This window comes from Leuciscus leuciscus, assembly GCF_965113295.1.
Source record: "Leuciscus leuciscus genome assembly, chromosome: 14".
NCBI lineage: Eukaryota > Metazoa > Chordata > Actinopteri > Cypriniformes > Leuciscidae > Leuciscus > Leuciscus leuciscus.
This window is the reverse complement of record NC_138738.1, coordinates 29,014,799-29,039,379: the sequence shown is the minus strand read 5'-3', so window position 1 is coordinate 29,039,379 and position 24,581 is coordinate 29,014,799. Positions and strand designations below refer to the sequence as shown.

Sequence of the window (24,581 nt, the reverse complement as noted above, 5' to 3'; positions counted from 1 at the left end):
TCTCACGCTGATTTGCCCAGAAAATCTGGTCCTTAGTGTAGTGAATGAGGCTAAGGCAGGGGCAGATTTGAACACAGATTTTTTTATGTACTCGCTCAATTTGAATTTTGGGTCTAGTTCCTATTTGCTACTCTCAATTGAAATTTAGATACTGCAAATTTGACTGACACTCTGAACAACTGAACACTGGAATTGAATTTAAAAAATGTATTCAAATGTATTCAAATTTGGCACCAATGTCATGGATTTGATTCTCAGGTAAATACATGAACTGATCAAAATATAAACCTTGAATTCACTGCTAGTTTCTTTGAGTAAAATCATCTGCCAAGTGTAAGATTAACACACGTTCATTAATAGTTTGTCTTGGCCAGTTTAGATTAGAGTTTGCTGTTTATTATCTCTATGCATATGCAAATGAACACAAACAGGGAAAAACAACTTCAGACTCATTGTGAGGTCAGACCCTGCCATTCAGTCCTCTTCCAGTTTCCAAATCAAACCTGGCGCACTGCCTTTGGCCAGGACAGGAAGTAGGGTGGAAATGGACTTCCTGTCAGGATGTGGCGCGTGAGAGCGCAGCACGGAGTACAGTCAGACGCTGCCGTTCTCACCCAGACTACTGCACTGTGCTTCCTCTTTGCTCCACACACAGGAGGTCCGACTGAGGCCCTCCAGACCCCTCTCAGAATTGTTTCCTCTCTTTACACACAGTGCTGACTGATGTTCTCCTGACTATACTTTGATGCTTTGTGTCCAACTCAAATTTGTTTTCACATGTCAGAGAATGTCTGTATGTTCTGTCTGTTTTAGATGTATTGTCAATGACCATGGCGGTTTCCCTGTGGTATGATCATATTATCACTGTTGTTGAAATTTAGTTTTTCATAAATCAACATCCTCTGTGGGATTTGTTGTGCGTTGCAGAGGTTTGGCATTACCGAGATGAAAAACAGAACTTCCTTCAAAGTTTCGATGCTCAGTTGGTGCGAGAGGAGAAGAGATTGGAAGTTGAAAGAGGAGCTCAGAGTTCAGGTGGGAGCAGAGCTGTCATCAGGGGGGGGAACCAGGGGCCTGTGATGAAGTGGTCCCAGTAAACACATCTCTAACCTGCCAATAGTATGCGAAGTGGGGCCCTCGGCTTCATAATTTTGTCTCGGACACTCATGAATTCAAATCCTGGTTTGGAGTAAAGAAATCAACACTCTTTCTGCACTACATTTTATGAAAGTCATAACACTCTATGAAAACAAAACACTTAAGCTCTTTCGCTTCCCTTGTGACTCAATTCATTCCATCACATTTTTTCCCTCTTTCTCCATCTTTGTTTTTATATTTGTCTCAGGTGGACGAGCTGATGAGGCAGGAACTGAAGAACCTTAAACTGGTGGTGGACAGAGACAAGGGAAAGAAAAAGAAAAAAGTCAAGAAAAGTAGTAAAAAGGTGAATGGCAGACATGCATACTTTCTTCCTTTGAGATAAGACCTTAAGCACATTTTACATTCTCTGCATGAGTGACAGTGTACAGATGCTCAGTGCTCCCTGATGTTCCTCAGATTATAGATGGTGACTGGCCTGTAAAACCCTGTAATGTGTCTTTTAGTCTGGATGAATCCAGATCTTGAGATATACTCTCTGTCCTCTGTTTATGCACCTTGTGTGAGGGGCCCTGGGGTCATACAGTGATCTGCCCTCATGACCAGGAATGTGTCTGGACAGAGAATTAGTAAAGGTGTCCTGCCCTCGTCAGCTTGTGTTTTGATAGGGCCCCTGTTCCCCACCTCCTCTACCACACACACACACACACACACACACACACACACACACACACACACACACTGGTTTCCATGTTTTTATGGGGATCTACTTAGACGCAATGATTTTTTTACTGTACAAACTGTATATTATATCTCCCTACACTAACCACTCAACCTACCCATCACAGAAAAGTTTCTGCATTTTTTGATTATTTAAAACACTTAATTTTGTATGATTTAGCTGTTTTCGTCATGTCCCCATAAGGACAAAATTTACCAGTATGATTATCCTTGTGGGATATTTGGTCCCCATAACGTAGGGAATACCAGGTACACACAAACACACACACGTTGAGTTTCCATGTTTTATGGGGACATCCCATAGGCATAATTAATTTTATTCTGTACAAACTGTAAATTCTATCCATGAACCCTTACCCTATAACCTACCCATCACAGAAAACTTAAAGCATTTTTAATTTTCAAAAAACATCACTTAGTATGATTTATAAGCTGTTTTCCTCATGGGGACCAAAGAATGTCCCCACAAGGACAAGGATTTCGAATATTGCTATCTTTGTGGGGACATTTTGTCCTGGTATACCTGAAACACACACACACACACACACAATATATGGTAATATATGACGAGAGGACCAAGACATATGGTAAAGTACATAATGTCTGTAGAGTCATAGACATGTAAATGTATAGTTAAATGTATATTTTCATGTCAAAGCATATTCTAGAACTATAGAAATCCTGTTTTTGCCACAGAGCAAAAAACAATGGGACTATTTGTTTTGCAATTGCTGCTATGTTTTTCATAATTTAAACTTTATCTCCAACTTTACTTCTCACAACTGACTTTATTTCACAATATGACTTAAAATTTTGCAATTGGAGCTTTGTTTCTCATGAAACAAAAAAAAAAGCTGACCTGAAAGCAGTATTATCGGAGTGTTGATACATCTTGAAGGCAGATTCTTGACATTTATATTTGCTAAGTCAAGACATCCATTACTATGCCAGCAATATTTAGACAGAATAATATACATATAAAAAGATAGATCTGTTTGTGTATGTATGTGAATATGTGTGTGGCTCTGTTTAACTGTGACCTATAAATATATGGGAATATATAGGAGACCAATCCTTCTCTATATTTCTTGCAATCAGTCACTATTGTGTCTTCTCCAAAACAAGAAGCATAGAAAAAGGCCTCATTGCATGCCTGCACAAGAGCTAGAATTCCTCAACAACATATTTGGCACCCTGCTTGAGTTGCTTTACGCTGAGAGGTTTTGACAGCTAAATCGGTCACAGACGCTGTCTGTCTGATGTGTGTAATTTATACACAAAGATGTTTTTTATCATTAATCATTCTGCAAATGCAGGCACACGCATACCCCATTCAGCTCTGCTGGCATAAGACTGAATTCCAACTGTTAATTCATCTAAGTTGGTTTGCACATTGAACTTTGTTGGAATTATAAAACACATTCAATGAATTTTATAACCCATGCAATTTGGGAACATCAAATTGAACATTATGCAACAGGGAGGGTTTGTTTGTTAAATGAACATGCAACGCCCAAGCTGAGCTAATGCTAGCAGGAGTTCATCCAGTCTGTTATATAAATGTAGGAGAAAAGTTTCCTGATCTTAATTTCACTGACTAACATACTTAGACCTGCCAAAAGATTATCCAAGATTCTCCATAAAAATATTTTGGGGATTCACAGTATGTTCTGTCCAAGTTTCTGAGAAAATGAAGTAAGTGGGTTTATATTACTCGCCGAACAAATATTTAGAACATTTGGTAACATATCATTCGTGGAAATTCCTGGTTGCTAGTCCTGCTAGTCTGGTTCATCTGTGGTTTGGAAAAGCCCTGAATTACAGCAAGTTCCAAGTTGTCTCTAGTAGGATGCATAAAAACGGTTGTACTGAGAAACACACACGTGCAGACCCTCACTTGATCCCACACAGTGATTGTTTATGTCAAGTCACTAGAGGTTTTTCAGGATTTCTACATTTTGGATGCAAGCGCATATCCAACACACCTGTTATTAACATGTTACATTGTATGGTTGGAAGATTTAATATACTGAAACAGACATGTAGATATGCCTTGGTGTTAAAAGGAAAATAAACGTCCTTTACAGTCTGACACTAATCTAATCACACTTTGATTCATGTTAAGACTTATTTCAATCTAAAAACCAGAAAGGAAAAATATAATATCGGTACTATCTACGACACATACTTTCCTTCCCCTGTCATTCTTGATTCAGAATTATTTTCATGTATTGTTGTCCATAACTAAAAACACATTTTCTTTGCTTTAGAAAAAAAAGAAAGGGCGGAAGACTGGAAAGAAGAAGAAGAAAGAGAAGGACCTCACAGCTGACAGGTTTGAATAAATAAACTGGTTTAAAATGCAAAGTCTATTTCTCAAGAATATTATAATGTAGTTGAATCATTGCTAAAAGAGCAGATTTGACCCCTGGCACTGTTTGCAACTGAGAGATGTAGGTCATATGTTAAACACCAGTGCACTGTGAGAGTTCTGGAATAGAGGGATTGTGCTTCTGGAAAGTGCTCAAGTGAGTGTCAGGGTTTGGAGCTCAGGGGGTGCCTGGCGAACGTCCACGTGGAGCACAAGAATTCATGGCTGGCTCTGAACGCTGTGATGTAATAGAAGTTTGCGTCAGATACACAGCATGACTGATCAGTTTGCTCTCTTGTTTGCAATGCTTTTTCTGTTTTTCTCTCTTCCAAACTTTCTTTTTGTCTTCCCTCTAGGACCATAGAATCTCTATATGAGGAGCTTGTTCTGGAAGGCTTCATAATCAGGCCAATGAACGTCAAATTGTCAGATTACATAGGTAAAAACTAAACACCACTGAGATAAATGTCACGTCTATTTAGTTTTTAACATTCTGTAATGTCTTCTTAACCCCATAATTTGTTTCACTTCCTTAATTCTGCATTAGTGCTTAAACATTACACTCAAAAATATAGTTAATTACACATTTCAGTTGTATGAAAATTTTCATTATCTCATTATTTCATTTCACATTATCTTTAAATGTTGAAAATATTTTAGGTAAAACTTTAAATCAATTAAGACATTCTACTAACTATAAGTATCTTTGCAACTACATGTCAACTACCAGTCGTTAGATTATTAGTAGACTGTCGGCTTAATATCTGCTAACACTTTATACACCATAATCTAATAGTCTACTAATACTCTGAGAGTTAGTTGACATATACTGTAGTTGAAAAGTTACTTATAGTTAGTAAAATGTCTAAAGTGGACTATCAAAATAATTAAATAAAATTAAAGATTATCACAAAAAAAAAAAACTATATTTATATTTTAAAAGTTAAGAATATTTTTTTTTATTATTAAATTTTGGGGGCAATTGTATAATTTATTTAAATTTATGAATTTATCATTTTTTATGTTTCACTGTCACTTTTTATTATTATTATTATTATTATATTTTATTTATTATTATTATTATTATTCAGACCTAATAGCTCACTAGATCTTAGTTTGGCACAAGAAGTTCAGCACATCCTGATTTTGTGAGTTAAAGGCAAGATTCATGTCCGAAAATGTTATCCTATCCTATCCCTACCCCTAAACCTAACCCTACCCATAAGTCATCCCTAAAATCAGAGGGAAATGATAGGTGAATAACACTGATGTAGAAGCACCTAACCCTGGCTGTAAGCCTGATCTTGACATAAACTGTAAACCCTCAAATCTGATTGGTTGATTGGAATGATGTTCCAGGATCAACAAAGATGATGAAATCAGCCTCTTTTCTCCTGGCACAGTGTAATGCCACATGAAAACAGAGTCACACTTATGGGGGCTCCAAACTGACTCTGAAATAATTTGTTTGCTAAACATTTCAGTATTTATGTTGATATTTCTTGGACTTAATTAGTTCAGCTTAATCACATAAAGTACATAGTCCAGTGTTAGAACTATAGCTTTGATGTGAACATTTAGTGTACATTGTACACATTTAGTGTACATTCAGACAAATATACTTGACATTGATTTTACCTAGAACACTGTTTTCATTGGTTTTCATGTGTTGCCATTTGTTACATCTCACAATCAGAAGCATCAAGTTTTCAGAGTTTGAATCAAGTGAATCAGTTTTATGATAAATGCATTGCCCAGGGTTTCAGACTGGGCTTTACTGCTTAAAGCAACTTGATCACAGACACATGCACAGTGCTGAATCACACCCCTGTGAACGTGTGCGTGCACCACAATGGATTTTATGACTCATCAATGGTTCAATTGCACAGCATAGCAACCTAATGTTGCTCTAAAATGACACGAAATGTGAAGCCTTAAAATTTCAGTTTCTGTTTAGTTTGTTTTTCGGGAACAGGGTGTGGCGTTTAAAGTATAGAAAACCACATTGACTGCTATGTGTCGGAACAACTTTGTTACTCTAATATTGTTTTTTGCGTCCCATGGAAACCAGGAGACCTGGCAAGCAGCCATTAATGTCTGATGTTTGTTATCATATTTAAAGCAGTATGGCAAATATTTTTCCCTGTCTCTCTAGGTGAATACAGTTACTTGGGCACAACACTGCGGCAAGCAGATATTGAGCCCATGCCATCTCTCTCTGACGTAAGACAGCTCATTGCACTTTATGGCATTCTCCCTTTGGGTGAGTGTAACCAGCTCTGACTAGTCAGACCTAGTCAACTGTGCTTCTCTTTGTTTTAGTCATCATACATCATTCAAAAACACCTGAAAAAATGTCTGGTATTACTCTGATGATGTCACTATAATGAAGTATGTTCTGCTAAACTGTTAAAATGAGAGTTAAATATTTATTCCTCATTATGCATAAAAAATCTGATACGATTTTTGCATTTCTGGGTCTGTTGGAAGTGAATTAGTGAATGCACAAAAAAATCAAGTTCCCTTTCGAGGGAACTCGAACTGCGTCGGTGACGACACTAGGGGAACGCCCTTCAGCGTAGCGCGTCTGAATTTATGAATGAAACTAGTCCAATTCTATTGGCGTTGCGTGATGACGTAGCGTGTGACGGCATATACGGATGTGTACAAAAGCACGCCGGCACACAGAAAAGTCAGCTTTTTGCTATTCAGCAAGCGCTCTGTGTTGTGTGTGAGAAGTTTGTTCTATTTGGTGTTGTATTGTCTGTTGCAAAGCATTATAATGGCAAGTGAGCAATTTAAAAAATGTGTGTTTCCCTGCCCGCGCTACATTACGGCTGGGGACACACACGAGATGTGTGTGTCTTGTCTGGGAATGCAGCACGCCCAGGCAGCTCTCGAGGGAGCTGCTTGTGGTCATTGCGAATCGATGTCAGTCAGAGTGCTGCGTTCCCGCCTGGCTTTATTTAATGAAGATGGCCAGATGCGCGCTCCCCGCGGTTCAGGTCCCGCATCCGCCGAGGCGATGCGGCGGCTTCGATCGTGGGGCTCGCAGCGAGAGCTTGCAGAGGGGATCGAGACTGCCGAGGCACTATCTCGATCCTCATCTGAAAGTTCAGATTCCCCTATCCCCCGTTCGGGAGCCCGCCCCGCGGCTTCTCCCGCTCGGGATGTAGACCCGGTGCTGCAGCTATCTGATTCCAAGGAATTAGATGTGCTCAGCGTCGCGGGGGGGGGATCTCGACGAGGCACACCACTCGGCTCAAATGACACCAAATTATGACGAGCTCATGGAGGTTGTAACGCGAGCTGTGGCCAAACTTAACATTAGTTGGCCACAGGAAAGACAGGAAACGCAAGTCAAGAGTAAACTTGATGAACTTTTTCTGCAGCATCGCGCACAACCTTCACGCCGGTCTCTTCCGTTCTTTCCGGATTTACACAATGAGTTGTGTAAATCCTGGAACGGGCCTTTTTCAGCACGCCTGTCTAACCCTCCAATGTTAAATTACAGCAAATTACAGGTGGAGGAAGCTTTAGCCAGTTACCTCTCACCCGACCTTGCGTCATCCCTCAAGACACCGGCATTGCCCTCCAAACCCTGTCGTACGACATCTGATTTAGTGGGCAGCGCTTAACATGGCGGCAGGTCGGGCTGGTGCGAGCATGCATACTATGGCCATTTTGCAGGCGTACCAGGCCGACCTGTTAAGGGAGATAGACCAGGGCGAGGGTCCCACCGTCGACGATATCGCTGAGCTTCGCAAAGCCACAGATTTGTCTCTCCGTGTTGCCAAGGAGACGGCCCGCGCCATCGGCCGCTCCATGTCAGCACTGGTAGCCACGGAGAGGCATCTGTGGCTTAATATATCGGGCATTAAGGAAAAGGACAGGGCTTTTCTCCTTGACGCTCCTGTTTGTACCACTGGTCTGTTCGGCGAAGCCGTTAATGCAGTCGTCGACAGATTTCAGGAGACTAAAAAGCAGAGCGAAGCCTTCAAGCAATATCTCCCTCGTCGATCAAGGTCTAGGAGGTCTGCTAGGGAGAAGCAGCCTCAGCCCGCATCGAGCTCCTCCTACCGCCAAAGCCAGAGGGAGAGCGTCGCTTCTAGAGGTCCCCCTCAAAGAGCTTGGGACTCTAGACAGCGCTCTCACCACAGCCTCCTGAGAAGGCGGATCTGAGGACCGTCATCCAGTCTAGGAAGGCGAAGGGAAAGAGGTCCTAACTCCTATGAGACCTCGAAGGGCCGCCCCCCCCCCCCCCAACCCAAAATTTTGCAGAATTTTGCAGAGGCATGGCAAAACCTCGCGAATATTTCTCCATGGGTCCTGCGCACTGTAGAAATTGGGTACAGACTGCAGTTCCAGGTCCGCCCACCAAAATTCAACGGGGTGGTCTGGACTTCAGTGCACCCAGAGCAGGGTCTGGTGTTAGAACAGGAAGTTCAATCGCTGCTGGCAAAAGGGGCCATAGAGCGTGTTCCCCCACCAGTCAGGGAGTCCGGGTTCTACAACCGGTACTTCATAGTTCCCAAGAAGGATGGAGGGTTGCATCCAATTTTAGATCTAAGGCACTTGAACCGGTCTCTGAGGAGATTCAAGTTCAAGATGCTCACTATTCCCATCATCGTGAGTTCCATCCAATCCGAGGATTGGTTTGTCACGATAGATCTAAAGGACGCATACTTTCACGTCTCCATCCTTCCATCTCACAAGGAGGTTCCTGAGGTTCGCTTTCGGGGGCGAAGCGTACCAATATCGGGTTCTTCCTTTCGGCCTAGCACTCTCCCCTCGCACACTCTGAGGCTCCAGGGCATCCGTGTGCTGAATTACATCGACGACTGGCTCATCCTGGCCCAGTCTCGAGAGTTGGCAGTTCGGCATCGAGATGTCGTCCTTGGCCATATTCAGTGCTTGGGGTTGAGGCTCAACACGAAAAAGAGCGTGTTGACACCCACCCAACGGACAACGTTCTTGGGGGTGGTATGGGACTCAACGACGATGCGGGCACAAATGTCTCCTGCACGTATCGAGTCCATATTGACCACACTAAACCGGGTGAAGCTAGGCCACACCATCACAGTGAAACACTTCCAGAGAGTGTTGGATCTCATGGCAGCAGCGTCCAGCGTGATACCTTCTGGCCTGCTGCACATGAGGGCCCTGCAGTGGTGGTTGAAAGCCAAGGGGTTTTCCCCAAGGGGAAATCCATTCCGCATGATAAGGGTTAAGCGCAGATGCCTTCGTTCCCTATCAATATGGAAGAAGCCTTGGTTTCTGTCCCAAGGTCCCAAGTTAGGAGCGTTATGACGCCGAATTACGATTTCGACAGACGCCTCCCTCACGGGCTGGGGCGCGGTCATGGACGGCCGCTTTACGAGAGGTCTCTGGCAGGACCATCATTCCTCATGGCACATAAATTGCCTGGAAATGTTGGCGGTATTCCGAGCTCTGAGGAGTTTTCTGCCAAACCTCTATGGTCACCATGTTCTCGTGAGAACCGACAATACGTCAGTGGTGTCCTATTTAAACCGCCAGGGGGGTTTGAGGTCGCGTCCTCTCTGCAGACTGGCGCATCGGATCCTCCTGTGGTCCCAGTGAAGACTGTCGTCTCTCAGGGCGATGTATGTCCCGGGGGACCAGAACCAGGGAGCAGACATGTGTCGAGGCAGGGGCTGAGGCCGGGGGAATGGAGACTCCACCCCGAGACGGTGGAGTTGATATGCGAGAGGTTCGGCCCGGTGGAAGTGGACTTATTTGCGTCTCGAGAGACGACACACTGTCCCCTGTGGTTCTCCCTCATGCATCCAGCCCCGCTGGGGTTGGATGCCATGGTACAGACGTGGCCGAGGCTACGTCTGTATGCTTTTCCCCCGATCGCTCTGCTCCCGGGAGTTCTGGAAAGGGTCCGTCGAGACGGTGTCAGCCTACTATTAGTAGCCCCGTTGTGGCCGGCCCGAGTATGGTTCTCGGACATAATATCACTCCTGGCAGGCCCGCCATGGCAGATCCCTCTGAGGAGGGACCTGCTGTCCCAGGCAGGGGGCTCAGTTCTCCACCCTCGGCCCGAGCTGTGGAAACTGTGGGTCTGGCCCCTGAGGGGGCACAGTACCTAGAAGCCGGCCTATCTGCAGGAGTAGTTGAGACTATTCTCAGTTCCAGAGCTCCCTCCACGAGGAAGTTGTACGGCCTGAAGTGGAATGTATTTTCCATTTGGTGCAGAGAGCGTGGATTGGACCCAGTTATCTGCCCAGTGGCTTCAGTACTGGAGTTTCTCCATGACCGCTTTTCTGCTGGACTTACCCCGTCCACACTCAAGGTTTATGTGGCTGCCATTGCGGCTTTCCACGCTCCTCTGAGTGATGGGCCTCTGGGGAGGCATCAGCTGGTCGTATGCTTCCTACGTGGAGCCTGGAGGATGAGACCTGCGACTCGCAGCAGGGTTCCCACCTGGGACCTGGCAGTGGTCCTCGAAGCATTGGTTGAGGCTCCCTTCGAGCCGCTGGAGTCGGCTGAGGCCAAGAACCTGACTCTCAAGGTGGCTTTTCTCCTTGCCATCACCTCTATTAAGAGGGTGGGAGATCTCCAGGCACTCTCTGTATCTCCTCAGTGCCTGGAGTTTGCTCCTGGGAGAGTCAAGGCCATCCTGCACCCCAGTTTGGGCTATGTCCCTAAGGTGCCAACCAGTATGGCTAGGTCTACGGTTCTGCAGGTGTTTCATCCCCCACCTCATGTGACGGCAGAGGATGGAAGACTTCATCTGCTCTGCCCTGTCAGAGCATTAGACATTTATGTTCAGAGGTCTTCACAGTGGAGGAAGGCGGACCAGTTGCTGGTGTGTTTCGGGTCCCCCAAGAAAGGGCTCCCCGCCTCTAAGCAAACCATCAGCAACTGGATTGGGCAGACTATTTCCCTGGCCTATCAGGTGCGCAATCTGCCTTCACCTATGGCCGTGAGGGCTCACTCTACTAGAGGCATGGCATCCTCCAAAGCCCTCCTTTCAGGGACTCCTATCCACGACATATGTGAGGCGGCTGGCTGGGCCACTCTGCACACATTCATGAGATTCTACAGTCTGGACCTTCCCTCTACACCCGGCGCACGAGTGCTCTCGTCCTAAGTGTGCCTGGCGACAGCTTCACACTGGGGCAGGCGGGTTTCGTTGTGGCATAGTGGGTATCTCGTTCCCCTAGTGTCGTCACCGACGCAGTTCGAGTTCCCTCGAAAGGGAACGTCTCGGGTTACGTATGTAACCGTTGTTCCCTGAGAAAGGGAACGAGACACTGCGTCGGTTCGCCACGCCTTACCCCGCCTGGAGCGACTTGCTTCATAGCAAAGCTGACTTTTCTGTGTGCCGGCGTGCTTTTGTACACATCCGTATATGTCGTCACACGCTACGTCATCACGCAACGCCAATAGGATTGGACTAGTTTCATTCATAAATTCAGACGTGCTACGCTGAGGGGCGTTCCCCTAGTGTCATCACCGACGCAGTGTCTCGTTCCCTTTCTCAGGGAACAAGGGTTACATACTTAACCCGAGACGTTTTAAATGTTACCATGTTATTACTATATCTATCCCTTTTTATTAATTAAAAAAACTTAGCAATTATTTACATTTCAAATTTCATGACCTACAGAAAAAATCTAAATAATAAATCATTTTACATCATTATATGAAATTTATAGGAACATATAACCTGAGAATTACCAGTATTAACAAAAATGGTCTAAATTTATGAATCCTGAAACAAAACATCAATTAATAAAATAACACACAAAAAAAAAAATCACACTTTTACTTTCCAATGAAAAAGAAGATAATTTGTTCATGCTGCAGTGGTTCATCAATAGGTGTGTGCGTATTCATGTTTATCAACAAAATTTTGTCCCGGTACTGTGTTTGAGATATAGGAAATACGATAAATATATTTTACAAAATAATTTTGAGACATATAACTCATAGATGTTTAAAAAAAAATTGTCTCTATAACATCATGTACATCATGCTTTAGCCTTAGTAAATATCCTGGTCAAAAAGTGTTTATATCTCATAAAAAAACAAAAAAAACATTACATGTATTTTGATAGTCTTGGCTCATCTGCAAAGTTTGGTTCCTGTACAAAAAAATATGCATTTATTTTTATTTTCTATGTATCTCTTCTGGGTCAAAACAGACCCAAATGCATTATGAAGCTCCAAACAACTTGAAGCTACGAACAAATTTTTGCGGATAAAAACACCACCATTGCGCTCAAGAGCCTCTGGGGAATTTTATAGTGGCTCACATAAATTTTTCAGGAGCAGCACTATTAGATCCATGCGCACATTTGTGTGTGTGTGTGTGTGTGTGTGTGTGTGTGTGTGTGTGTGTGTGTGTGTGTGTGTGTGTGTGTGTGTGTGTGTGTGTGTGTGTGTGTGTGTGTGTGTGTGTGTGTGTGTGTGTGTGTGTGTGTGTGTGTGTGTGTGTGTGTGTGTGTGTGTGTGTGTGTTAGTGTAGGTAATAGAATGCACCCTGTCTGCCCTTCTGAACTGTACTTGACCCTACTAAGCAGCTCATGGTCTTTTGTAACTTTCTCTGGAGCGAACGCTTCATTGCCTAGCAAGGCCCGGTGTCCCGTATCACAGTATCAACACCAACATTCACTCTATACACTCACTTCTCATTTAATAACCCAGCCATGGGCTCAATGGGATCAGCACAGGGATCAGGCCAGATCATACACACGCTGCCCTGGTGGGCTGTAACCTTAACAACTCTTTGCAGGGAGAGTTAGATTGTCCCTCAGTGATTCGTGGCCCTAGGCAGAAAAGGGTTACCACATAAACAGAGCTCAGAGCTAAAACAAAGACACCTCAGTCAGCAGCAGCAAAACAATCACACAAAGGAGTCAGGACGTCTACATCCCTAAAGATCTCTGTGGTATGAGAGTGTGTGATGTCTCTCCAGAGGTCTGTCATCACGACATTCCCAGAGGAGAGTAACACTGCAAGTGCAAATCAAAACTAGATTGCTCCCAATACAGCGAACACAGAGCAAAAACAAATCAACTTTCAAAGTCAAAGACTGTGCCTCATCAAACTTAGCAGTATTTTGACACAAATTCATTCTGAACCAATTTTAATGGTAAACTTTCAGTGTTTGATTTTAAGGACTTTTTTATTGTCCTTGAAGCAAAACAAGTTGAGAACTACTGATCTATAGATCAAATAAACAAACCAGCATAAGCCAACATATAAATTCGTTTTGGTTTAAACTGGTCTTTTCAACACAAAAGAGGGACAAAGAGAGAAAGGAAAGATAGGGGTTTAAAAAAGGGATAGTTATTATTCCACTTTCTAATTTCCCACTCTGTGTGCCGTGACATAAATCCTAGTTTTCAGAGTGTTTTTGATGATTGCCCCTCTTTAAAAGTGATAAATGCTGCCCTGGCCTGAGGTATGTTTCTCTGTGTTCTCACTGCAGAGATCAAGTTTTGTTAGATCTACACCACTAGATTAGATTTTCTTGCATTTCTGTTATTTTCTTCCTTGAGTTCTTACCTACCCATCCCTAGAAATATTATCACTCCCACCATAATCATAATCACTGTTTCTGATGATTGCCCCTCTTTAAAAGTGATAAATGCTGTCCTGGCCTGAGGTATGTTTCTCTGTGTTCTCACTGCAGAGATCAAGTTTTGTTAGATCTACCCCAATAGATTAGATTTTCTTGCATTTCTGTTATTTTCTTTCTTGAGTTCTTACCTACCCATCCCTAGAAATATAATCACTCCCACCATTTTACAGGGCGGACTAGTGTAAATCTGATTTGAACATCAAAGCCAGCAGCTGTTAACTGGGACAGTGTGAAATTCATGAACTATGAACCATGGTTAGTACAACTACCTTGTAAGTGGTTGCAGAAAAGCACAAGTTTCTCACAGTGTTCCTCATTGTGCTTTTCTGTAAACCATTTTATACTTTGCAGATATTCTGAATCTGAGGTCAAGTGAACTTCTTCCATAACACAATGGCCCTTTTAACAGAGCTGTTGGGTGAGATTAGAGTGTAATTCAATTTTGGATAATCAAGTTTAAACCGTGGGGCTAATGAAGTGTACACGCAGATACTCATGCATTCACGCATAAACATACACAGGCTGTGCTCCAATCTGCTTGCTTACAGTGCACAATAAAAGTATGCACTTCGTTGGTGATGGTAAAGTACATACATTTGATTGTGTAGCACTGGGTGGGAAATTTTGTCTGCTAATAACCTATGAAACCTTTTCTATGTGACACAAGTGGGCTTCCTCAAGGGGGTGCTTACATCTCTCCATTGAACCACGTGCAAAACTCAAAACTACTTTTTTTTCTACAAAAAAAAATACTTTTTTTACTGGAACCATTTGTACAGTAATTTGGTTCAAATGATTAAATACAATTATTCATATCCGAGATACATTTAGAATAAAATGTATATAAATATTCACAAACTGTGATCCAACCTTACTATCCAGTTGAGGCCTGTTTGTGCTAATCTGGTGCTTATGGTACGTTTATCTTGGAAGTCAGATTTTGGAGCTGTGAATGAAATCACACCCGAGTGTACACAAGTCGGAAAACCAAGATGGATGCGTCCAGCAAACCTTTGTTGTGCAATAAAAAGCAACATTTTGCACAAATAATGTCCACAGATAGAGGTTGGCAAGTAATGTTTGTATTGAGACAAAGACAAACAGAAGTGCTAATAAACAATATATTAATTTCACCTCTGTTGAGGTGCTGAGCAGCCATTTTGGATACTCAAGTCGGGGTTGTGAGCATTCCTCCGAGTTTCCAAGTTGGAACATTCCAGTTAAAACTTCCTACTGGGAATTTCTGACTTCTGAGTACAAATGGAACACATGGTAAAATTATTCATGTGCTGTATCCTGATAGCAGTAAGCTAATTGGATTACCTTAAAATAAATAATTTCTTAAGTTTTAGGTTTAAATACAAAATGCAGCAGCAGCTTTGGCCTTGCACCCTTGACACTTTTCAACTACAAAATTTTAAATGACCAAAATCATTTTCCAATGTGCAAGGGATTGTGGGTAATATCACAAAAAGCATGCACACTCTAAAAAAAAAAAAAAAAAAAAATTATATATATATATATATATACCATGCTGGCACTTTTACTGATTTCAGCCTACTATGATTTCTGACTCTTTAATTGTTGTATATTATTTAGGATAATATTTGAATTAGGATGTAGCCTATGCCCTACTCATACAAACACAGCTAGCACAATGTGATTTTTCTATTTATATCGCCCCCTGCTGCTTATAGTCCTTAAAGTGTAAAGGTTGGTTTATACTGTAAAGTTATCTCTGAGATTACAAAGAGAGCTGGAAATGTATGAAAAAATACCCACACATACAAAATATGAGTCTGTTTCAGTGCAGTTCTTTCTATGCTCTCAATGTCTGTCTTTTTTTTTTTATCTAAAACTGGGTTACACATACTTTATTTTCACTTCAAGGAACACTTTCAACGAGAATTCTGACATAAATTATGCACCATCATGTCATTTCAAACCCATATGAATTTCTTTCTTCCGTAGAACACAAGAGAATTTTGAAGAATTGTGACCCTGGACAATTTTGGGAATCTGAGTGTGCAAAAAAATCGAAACATTGAGAAAATCGCTTTTAAAGTTGTCCATTTATGTTCGTGATTGTGCTGCATTCACTCACAAAAATAAGTGTTTTATATATTTATGGTAGGAAATGTACAAAATATCTTCATGGAACATGATCTTTACTTAATATCCTAATGATTTTTGGCATAAAAGAAAAATCTATCATTTTGTATTGTTGGCTATTGCAACAAATATACCCGTGCGACTTGTGACTGGTTGTGTGATCCAGGGTCACAATTGTCCTGCTCTATGTTATAACAATAAATAGGGACCAACGGTGCATTCAAAATCACATACTGTCTGTGTAGGCACTGCATTTGAATTACTTTGCCAACATTAAAGTACGTTCTATGAAAATGTGTACTATGAATGAAGTTCAGATGTACTACATCCGCTATGTTGTTACTGTCACGTGACCTACCAGCGTTACCACTTCCTTTCACAAATCCTCTCCTGTGGCCTCATGGGATAGTAAATTGTCCATCGAATGTGCACCAGAATCTTGGTCGGAAGTAGTAGGACATCCAGGTACTTTTCACCTACTGTTTTTCGAGTACTATGCATTCGGACATACTACTCTGTTGGCATACTTTTTTTGGATACTATATAGTAGGGAAGTATTTAATTTCAGATGCAGCGTAAGACTTTTAAGCTTCAAAAAGGATACTTAAGCACCATATAAGTATGTTAATATCCAACTGCGCTGTATTTAAAGCATTTATAATATTATTCATATTCATATTATTTACTTTAATATTTACAATAATGTTTTGTGATGAACAAAGAGAAATTTAAGTTATTAATTTCCTCTCCAATGAGCATTTTTTTAGTCATTGATTTGAACTTGAGAACTTGTTCATTCTACTTTGTGAATTAATCATTTAGAGCAGTTTTGTGAAATGAATCGACTTATTCACTGAAAATAGCCAACTCAAATGAATGAATCAGACATTGCTACTTTCATGAATTCTCATGAACACAGTACAGAGAGATGGGTGGATGCCAAGACTTTCAGTGAATAATGACTTAAATATACAGATATCGAATAAGAACCACAAGTATACTTTTATAGCACTTTTGGGACTCATTGAGAACAGAGACGTGATATTGTGCTGCACCTGTTATGTGTAAGCCTCCCTTCTGGGCAGACATGTTTGTTTGTGTGAATGTGTGTGGCCGGACGTTTGTGTGCGCACTAGTAGACGTATATTTGTGTATGCTTCTGTTTGTGTGTCTGTGTGGTCTCACATTCATGCCAGCTCACTGCATCCTGAGCTCTGTCCAGTAGGAGCCCTTTTACTACAGTATCCATGAGAGGAATCTCACACCACCTGTGGCTTAGCCCCAGAGAGCCATTAAACTATTGTTCTTCTATTACTGAGCACCGGCAGCCAGAGCAATCAGCCTTTTCTGACATCTGACTTCCTAATCAAATGAGTATAGAGTTTGCAGGGAGTTCCTCCCTGTCTTTAGATAAAGATGAATGATTGGGTGGGGTGCATTAGAGTTTAAACAGCTGGAGTCAGGGGATTTTCCTTCTTTGTTAGAGCAATGTTATAACAAATTATCTGACAAATATCTTGAGATGACTTAAACAGTTACTCTTATTCAACCGATATATACAGATGGTTATCTGATATACTGCAGTATAAAGTCAGGAAAATTAATGAGGATAAATGAGGACGGCAGAGCAAAGACAAAAGTGTAGGAGGTCAAGATTGATAATACGAACATATGGATAGAATACACAAGATATTAAGGCCCCTATATTAGGGCTGCACAATAAATCGAATTTGTAGTCTTGATTAAAATTACGGAGGCCACAATTATGTAATCATTCAAAGTAATTACAAAAAAAAAGTCCACTTACATTATTCTGTGTGCTTAAGATGTTTTTTTTTCTTCTTTTTTCTACAGCTTATCTTAAGAGTTTTTTTCCCCCCATTGTTTTAATTTTAGTTTTAGCATAACATTATAATACCATCCATATTTTTTACTTTGGCTTGGTTTCTTTAAATAAATAAAAAAATATATATATATTTGACTTGTAAGGTTTAATGCTATAGAAAAGGAATAAAAGTTTTTCAGGAAGATTGTTTTCAGCGTGTTTATTTTGATATAACAATATGGCATGCAGTCACTTCAAACAATGGCGTAAAGCTAATCAAAACATCATTCAATGTAAATTGTGCTAATCGCAATTACAATTCAAGGGAATAATCGACAATTATGATTTTTGTCATAATCGTGCAGCCCTACCCTATATACTCACAGCGAAGTTATTTTTTTCTAATTCACTTAGGGGTAAAAATAAATATCTCTTTGAAATATCAGTGTCACTTTCAATAAGAATTACAACTTCAATTTGTACTATAAAGCAGCTCTCCAGTGTGTGGCAAGCTGTTTTGAACTCCCGAAACGAATGTTAAACAAACTTTGTTTTGACCAGATTTTTTTCGAAATGATATCACACCTGTTCTTTCTTTGATTTCGCTACAAGTATATCGCCTTTAGAAGGAAAACTCACTGCTGCCTCTTCTGGTCTCCATAGGCTCTCAATGCGTCCATGAGAGAGGGCCCCTGATCCGGGCTGTGCTGCTTACGGGGCCGGCAGGGGTTGGGAAGAAGATGTTGGTCCATGCCTTGTGCAACGAAACTGGTGCAAACTTATTCGACCTCTCCCCTTCAACACTAGCTGGCAAATATCCAGGCAAAAGCGGACTGCAATTCCTCCTGCACATAGTCTTCAAGGTGAGGAGAAACTATCTGAGCCCTCTCTGAAAATACCTTCTGGGAATACAGAAAGCCAAGATTCTAAGATGGTGAAATGTTGGAATTCCTTAAGCTTCTTTTAGCTTCACATATCATAAAAACTGATAGGATCAACATACTTGATTGATTGCTATGCATACTTTAGGTTGCGTCAAGAGTTATCGTCAGGATCATCAATTCGTCTTCTAAAATGGAGTGAAACATCAGGCTTTGCGTGATGGTTTTTCTGTTTATGAGAAATATTCTGGCATGACTTCCAAACATAAACACTAATGCAAATGGAAACCTTCCTCCCTGTCTCAATGTGACAACAAAATACTTCTAGAGAGATGTTGTTTACTTGCTGTTCAACATTTCAAGAAGTGTTTAGTACTGTTCATAAATAAACTTGCGTGTTTAACCTAGGAGGCCAAATTGTATCCCCATATCACCTCTTCCCTTTTTTAATGAAGCTTTAGTAATCACAAATAATGGAAAGGTCATATCAATAAAGGGCTATGAAATTTGTGCTGTTGCCCACCAGTATAGTTTATTATGGCCATATTTGGAGGTTTTACTTGAAGAACTGTTCCTGCGAGCATCTGGCACAGCAGATAAACAAGGCAGGATGAGGCAGGGGGATTCTGAGATTCTGCGCTCAGCATTGTGTTGGATGGTGGTCTTTCAGCGCCTCTCCTAATGCATGCTGGGAATAAAACCAGGTGCCAGCATGATTTCCTGCTCACTAAGCCATTTTGAGATGAATCACTCCTCCACTTTCCTGTGCACTGTAACTCTCTGTTACTCTCTGCACTCTCTGTTACAAACATTGTAGAAAGCTTTTATTTACAATAATTTAGGGAAGTTAGTTTGTTACTGTTCCCTCTAATCTGTACAACTGCATACATCTGATGTAGCTCCCGTGGAGGCCAAAACAAATCCGACTAAAACAAATCCGCAAATCCAGAAGGTTAACTCAAATATGTGGGAAAAGAGCTAGTGTTTTCTTGAATTACAGCTATTTATCCATTGATTTTCATTATGGAACTGAATCTGAGAAATTGTGTGTGGAAATATGCAGTGCTGATTAATTCGCTATGGACTGCATCATAAAACAGAAGCCGGCAAAGATTTCATGTTAATCGGTTAATACAGGGAGTTCAAATTTACTGGCTGTTTCCAAACTCAAGGCCATGCTTGACTTTTCTCAGGAAACTAAGATTGAGGCAAAAGCATTCTACTATACTACTGTCTTACTAGAGTGTATACAATGCATAGTATGCAGATTTTATGCATGCAGCATAACAGAATAACCTTATAGGCCAGTGGTTCTCAACCATTTTGATGCCAAAGACCCCCAAATATGATGATCCCCTCGTGAGGGATTCCCCCTTTTAAAATATGAAGGCAGCTAGATATGTGTAAATATTTGATATATATACTGTGTGAAAAAATTAAATATATAAAATTCGCTAAAATATTATCTAGAAAATATTGACGTGCATCTTCTTTTAGATGTATAAACCGAAAAAGAAACTTTTCACTTTCAATTGAATTCATTTTCATTTCAGTTGTATAGCATTTTTTTTAAATATGTATTCCTCCAGACCAATTTTACACATTTTTACAGCAACAGTCCTAGAAAAAGAGAATACATAATAATAAAAACACAATATTTTATGTCTCAAATTTTCCACAGACCCCATAGAACACTCTCAATTGTTAAATTCATCCAGATACAGTAGGCTAAATATTTGCAATCTATATTTTTGTTTTTGATTTTAGCTACTGTGTAAAATGTTTTTTTTTTTTTTTTTATGTATTAGTTTTAGTAGTATTTTATAGAATTTCTGTAAACAAAATTGTGGTACATGGGGTGTCTGCTTAAATGGGCAAATGGTCTGCATGTTTTTGATCAGAAACATAATTTGCAGAAACATCATTTGTGGGAGTCTGTGGGGTTTACAGAAATTACTGTTAAACATTAGTGAACTAAAGGCATTGTTTTCAGTCAAATAATATTAAAGCATGCACTCACTTCACTAATGTGGTACCATTTTTTTTTAAAGGCAGTGTTGATTATCGTCAGTGTTGTTTTTTCTCTGGCTGATAAGTGATTGTTTGTGTGAGCTGATGATTGTTTGGGTTGTTTTACCGTTTGGCTTGAGTTGGAGGAACATTGTCGTGTTTTGGCAGGTGGCTCGCCAGCTGCAGCCCTCAGTCATTTGGATTGGCGACGCTGAGAAAACATTCTACAAGAAAGTTCCAAAGCTGGAGAAAGAGGTTTGTCGCATGTCACACTTATACTCACAGTCATTAGAACACTTACTAAATAAACACAACTTTGAAACATACATACAAGTCTAATACCAGACCATAAACTGTGATATTCTTCATTTGTTTAGCCCTTCATTCAAAAAAATCCAGTGAATATAAAGTAAAAACCTCTGGTGGACTCTGCTGTCCTCTTGTGGTTAAAGATGTAGACATACTGTGCTTACATGAAAAGAATGCTGTTGTAGTGATGAAAGTTTATGATTCTTGCATGTTTTGTTCCATTGCGCTTCCAACAACTCTTTCAGCCTCAATTTTAAAAACATTTTTCCTCAAAGTTTGAGTTAGAATAGTTTGCAAGAACGTGATTATAAACACAATGAGGCTGTGAAAGGGAACTTGTAAGTAGATGAGTTTACCTGTTCGAATGATGACGTTTAATGTCCCGACAACCTAGTCCCATTTAGCCACTTGTTATTAACAACCACCGTTTCACATATCATTGGGTATTATTGATGTCATAGAATAAAACATGGAAATATCTTAAGCTTGTGTTAACCACAGACCATATTTCAAGCATTTAACAAAACAAAAAAAACATTGACAAGAATTGGGACGATGGAACCAGAAGTGCTAAAATTGCGTACAAAAATGTGTCATCCATGCAGGACTCTATTGTTTTCTCCAGTTCAACTGTTTCTTAATTCTTTTCATTTCTAGAAGGAACCCAAAAGACTAAAGAAAAACCTGCCGAAGGTCCTAAAATCTATTAAACCAGAGGACCGTGTGTTAGTGGTGGGAACAACACGCAGACCTTTTGATGCAGACATCAAACCTCTTTGTAAAGTTTACAAGAAGATCATTTTGATCCCTAGACCAGATTATGCTTCAAGATTTAGTAAGTAATCATCTATGTTTGTGTTTAATATAAGTTTCATACTGAAATTGATTTCACATATTAAGTTATTATTAACACATTTATCGTTCTTTATAATTACAGTTTGCATTTCTATACATCATGTCTTTTTTTTTTAAATCTAGATTATTGTGTATATTAAGTAATTTTTTATGTTTAGCTCTGTGGAAGGAGCTGCTCCAAGCAGGTGGTGCTCAGTTGGGCCCTAAGCTGGACCTGAGCTCTCTAGCTAAAGTTACAGATGGTTACACTCAGGGTCACATTCTTCAGGCGATCCAAACTGTCCTAAACTCTCACCGCCTCAACCAGCAGACCAAAAGACCCCTTACTGCTGTGGAGTTCATCCCACCTCTTGCAAAGCTAGAACCGGTCTACAAAGAAGAGGAGGAGGCCTTTAAGGTCAGTTTTTTAGGATGCTTTCTGGAGGGGCGCATGTGTTGAACCCAGCTATACGTATGCATACTGACTGTAGATGATGTTTGTATTTTCTGCGTTGATAGACGTGGTACAGCCGGACACCTCTGGGCAAAAAAAGGGCACGAGCGGCCAGGGCCAGTGAGGAGGAGGCAGATCTCAAGAAAGGGAAAACAAAAGGAGGAAAATTACAAACAAAAGGGAAGGAGGGAAAGAATAAAAAGAGAAAGAAAAAGAAGTGAAAAATACAGTTGCAGTTCATCTTCTGGCCAGCAGAGAGCATCAGTACATCTCCCAATGAAAAGTCTACTTAAATGTTAAATCCTTTCCATTGTTTCTCAACTAGTACTTTACGGTATTTTTTGTTTGTTTTTTGTTTTTTTGGAAAAAACTCTTCTACTAATTAATTCTACTCATTCCACAACCAGTTTGGATTATCTTGGTTTTCATCTGTGTGTTTTCTAAGTATCATGTGTGTTTTTGGCTAATTATGATATTTATTACTTGAATTAGGAATTCCCAATTGGGGAAAAAAATTCTTTTGCAATGAGAGAGTCAGACAAGTAGACCCTTTTAGTACTGAGAACATGAAACATTATACCTCTAACAACTGAAGCTTCTCACAATTGATACAATAGCTTGGACACTGTTCCAAACTGTTTAGATTGGATTACCTTCAACTTTATCAGTGTGCAGAGAGGAAGTACAAAGATGGGTGTGTTGTTTAATATTTATTTTGCTTTACTTTATAATTTGATCTATTAAAATGTCATTGTTGGACCTAAATTGAAGCCAGATAGCCATTAAAGGACAAAACATGAACCTGAAATCTTCTCTCTTGTCAATGTCCTGAAATGATGCGCATTCAGACTCTGATACAGTAGCCCATAAACATGTTTGCAAACTTAAAAATGTATAAATGTAATTGCATTGGATAACAATATATGGTATAGAAACCAGGTGCAATAATATTAGAGAAAAAACAGTATGAGCACACTTTGCATGCAAGAAAAAAAAAAACATTTTCGGAAAAAGAAATGTGTTAGGTTTTCATAAAAAAAAAAAAAAAGATATCCAGTTTAAAATGAAGACAAAATACCTTTGAACTGTCACATAGTCAACAGAACCAACTATACAACCATCAACACCAGATCACGACACTCTGCCCACTCGATCATTATCACCTGAATTCTGATCACCTGCACCTCATCATCACACACCCTTTATTTTTCACCGATCCCTTCCCTTCAGTGTCTGGTCTCGTCTATGACAAGCGCCACAGACTGCTCACCCGAGTTATCTTCATTTTTGTCTACCTACCTGAAGTCCCTCTCTTCCCGTCATTGCCGATCTTCATTACCCTGGTTCTACTCATCCTCTTCAGCCTGCAAAGACATTCATCATTCCGTTCAGCTAGTCTTCACCATATCTACGATCTGTTATCATCGCATCTGCATTCCTGCCCTGCATTGCTCTCCCTCTGCACTAAAATAAACTTGTTATATTCACCTAAACCTTGTCTGTCCTCTTCTGATTGTGACAGATGACTAGACCACCAAACATGGAGAGCACAAGCACGGGCACTGCAGATCCCTTCGCTGAACTGCTTCACACTGTACGACAATCACTCCTTCCGTCATCAACCACTTCCTCACCTGCTGCCTCTGCCGGTCCCATGGCCCGACCAGCGACATACAGCGTTGAGGCGAAGGATTGCAGCGGGTTTATATTGCAATGTAATCTCCATTTCGAAATGCAACCTCTTCTCTTTTCCACAGATCGAGCATGCGGCGCCTTTGTGATCTCTCTCCTCTCCGGACGCGCTCTTCAGTGGGCTCAATCGTTATGGCAAGCTAACGCTCCAGTCACAATCTCATTGTCTGCCTTCCTACTTCACTTCAAAGAAGTCTTCGGCCAAACCACATACACTCTCTCAGTTCATGATCAACTTTTTCAACTTCGTCAAGGTAATCAATCTGTCAGTTCCTACTCATCACTCGCAGCTGCAAGCGAATGGAACGAAACTGCCCTCCTCACTGCCTATCGTCAAGGTCTTAATAGTAATACTGATATCCGTCAACTGATGGTGATCCACAATGATTGTATGAGATTAGAGAATTTCATCCAAAAGACCATTCGAGCCTCCCAATGCCTCTCAGTTTGCTCACTGCCTCAACCCGCTCTGCATCCTCCGCCTCCGGTACCATCTGTCGCCCTTCCAACACCAGAACCGATGCAGGTAGACTCATACCATCTCAATCATGCGGAGTGTCAAAGAAGATTATCTAACCATCTTTGTCTGTACTGTGGGGGAGAAGGACATGTCATGTCCAACTGTCCCATTCGAT

The 24,581-nt window shown here is 40.9% G+C and overlaps 1 protein-coding gene across 1 annotated transcript in view; it reads left to right on the top strand.

The window, feature by feature from the left end:
• drc11 (dynein regulatory complex subunit 11) overlaps positions 1-23,062 on the top strand; it is a 47,582-nt gene extending 24,520 nt beyond the window's left edge. Inside the window, 11 exon segments of the mRNA XM_082136773.1 lie at positions 928-1,016; positions 1,018-1,035; positions 1,346-1,444; positions 4,110-4,174; positions 4,567-4,649; positions 6,366-6,473; positions 18,430-18,629; positions 20,826-20,912; positions 21,624-21,801; positions 21,980-22,218; positions 22,320-23,062. Of these exon segments, the coding sequence (XP_081992899.1) occupies positions 928-1,016; positions 1,018-1,035; positions 1,346-1,444; positions 4,110-4,174; positions 4,567-4,649; positions 6,366-6,473; positions 18,430-18,629; positions 20,826-20,912; positions 21,624-21,801; positions 21,980-22,218; positions 22,320-22,475 (1,322 nt within the window). The 3' untranslated portion in view covers positions 22,476-23,062.
• Positions 23,063-24,581: the final 1,519 nt, after the last annotated feature.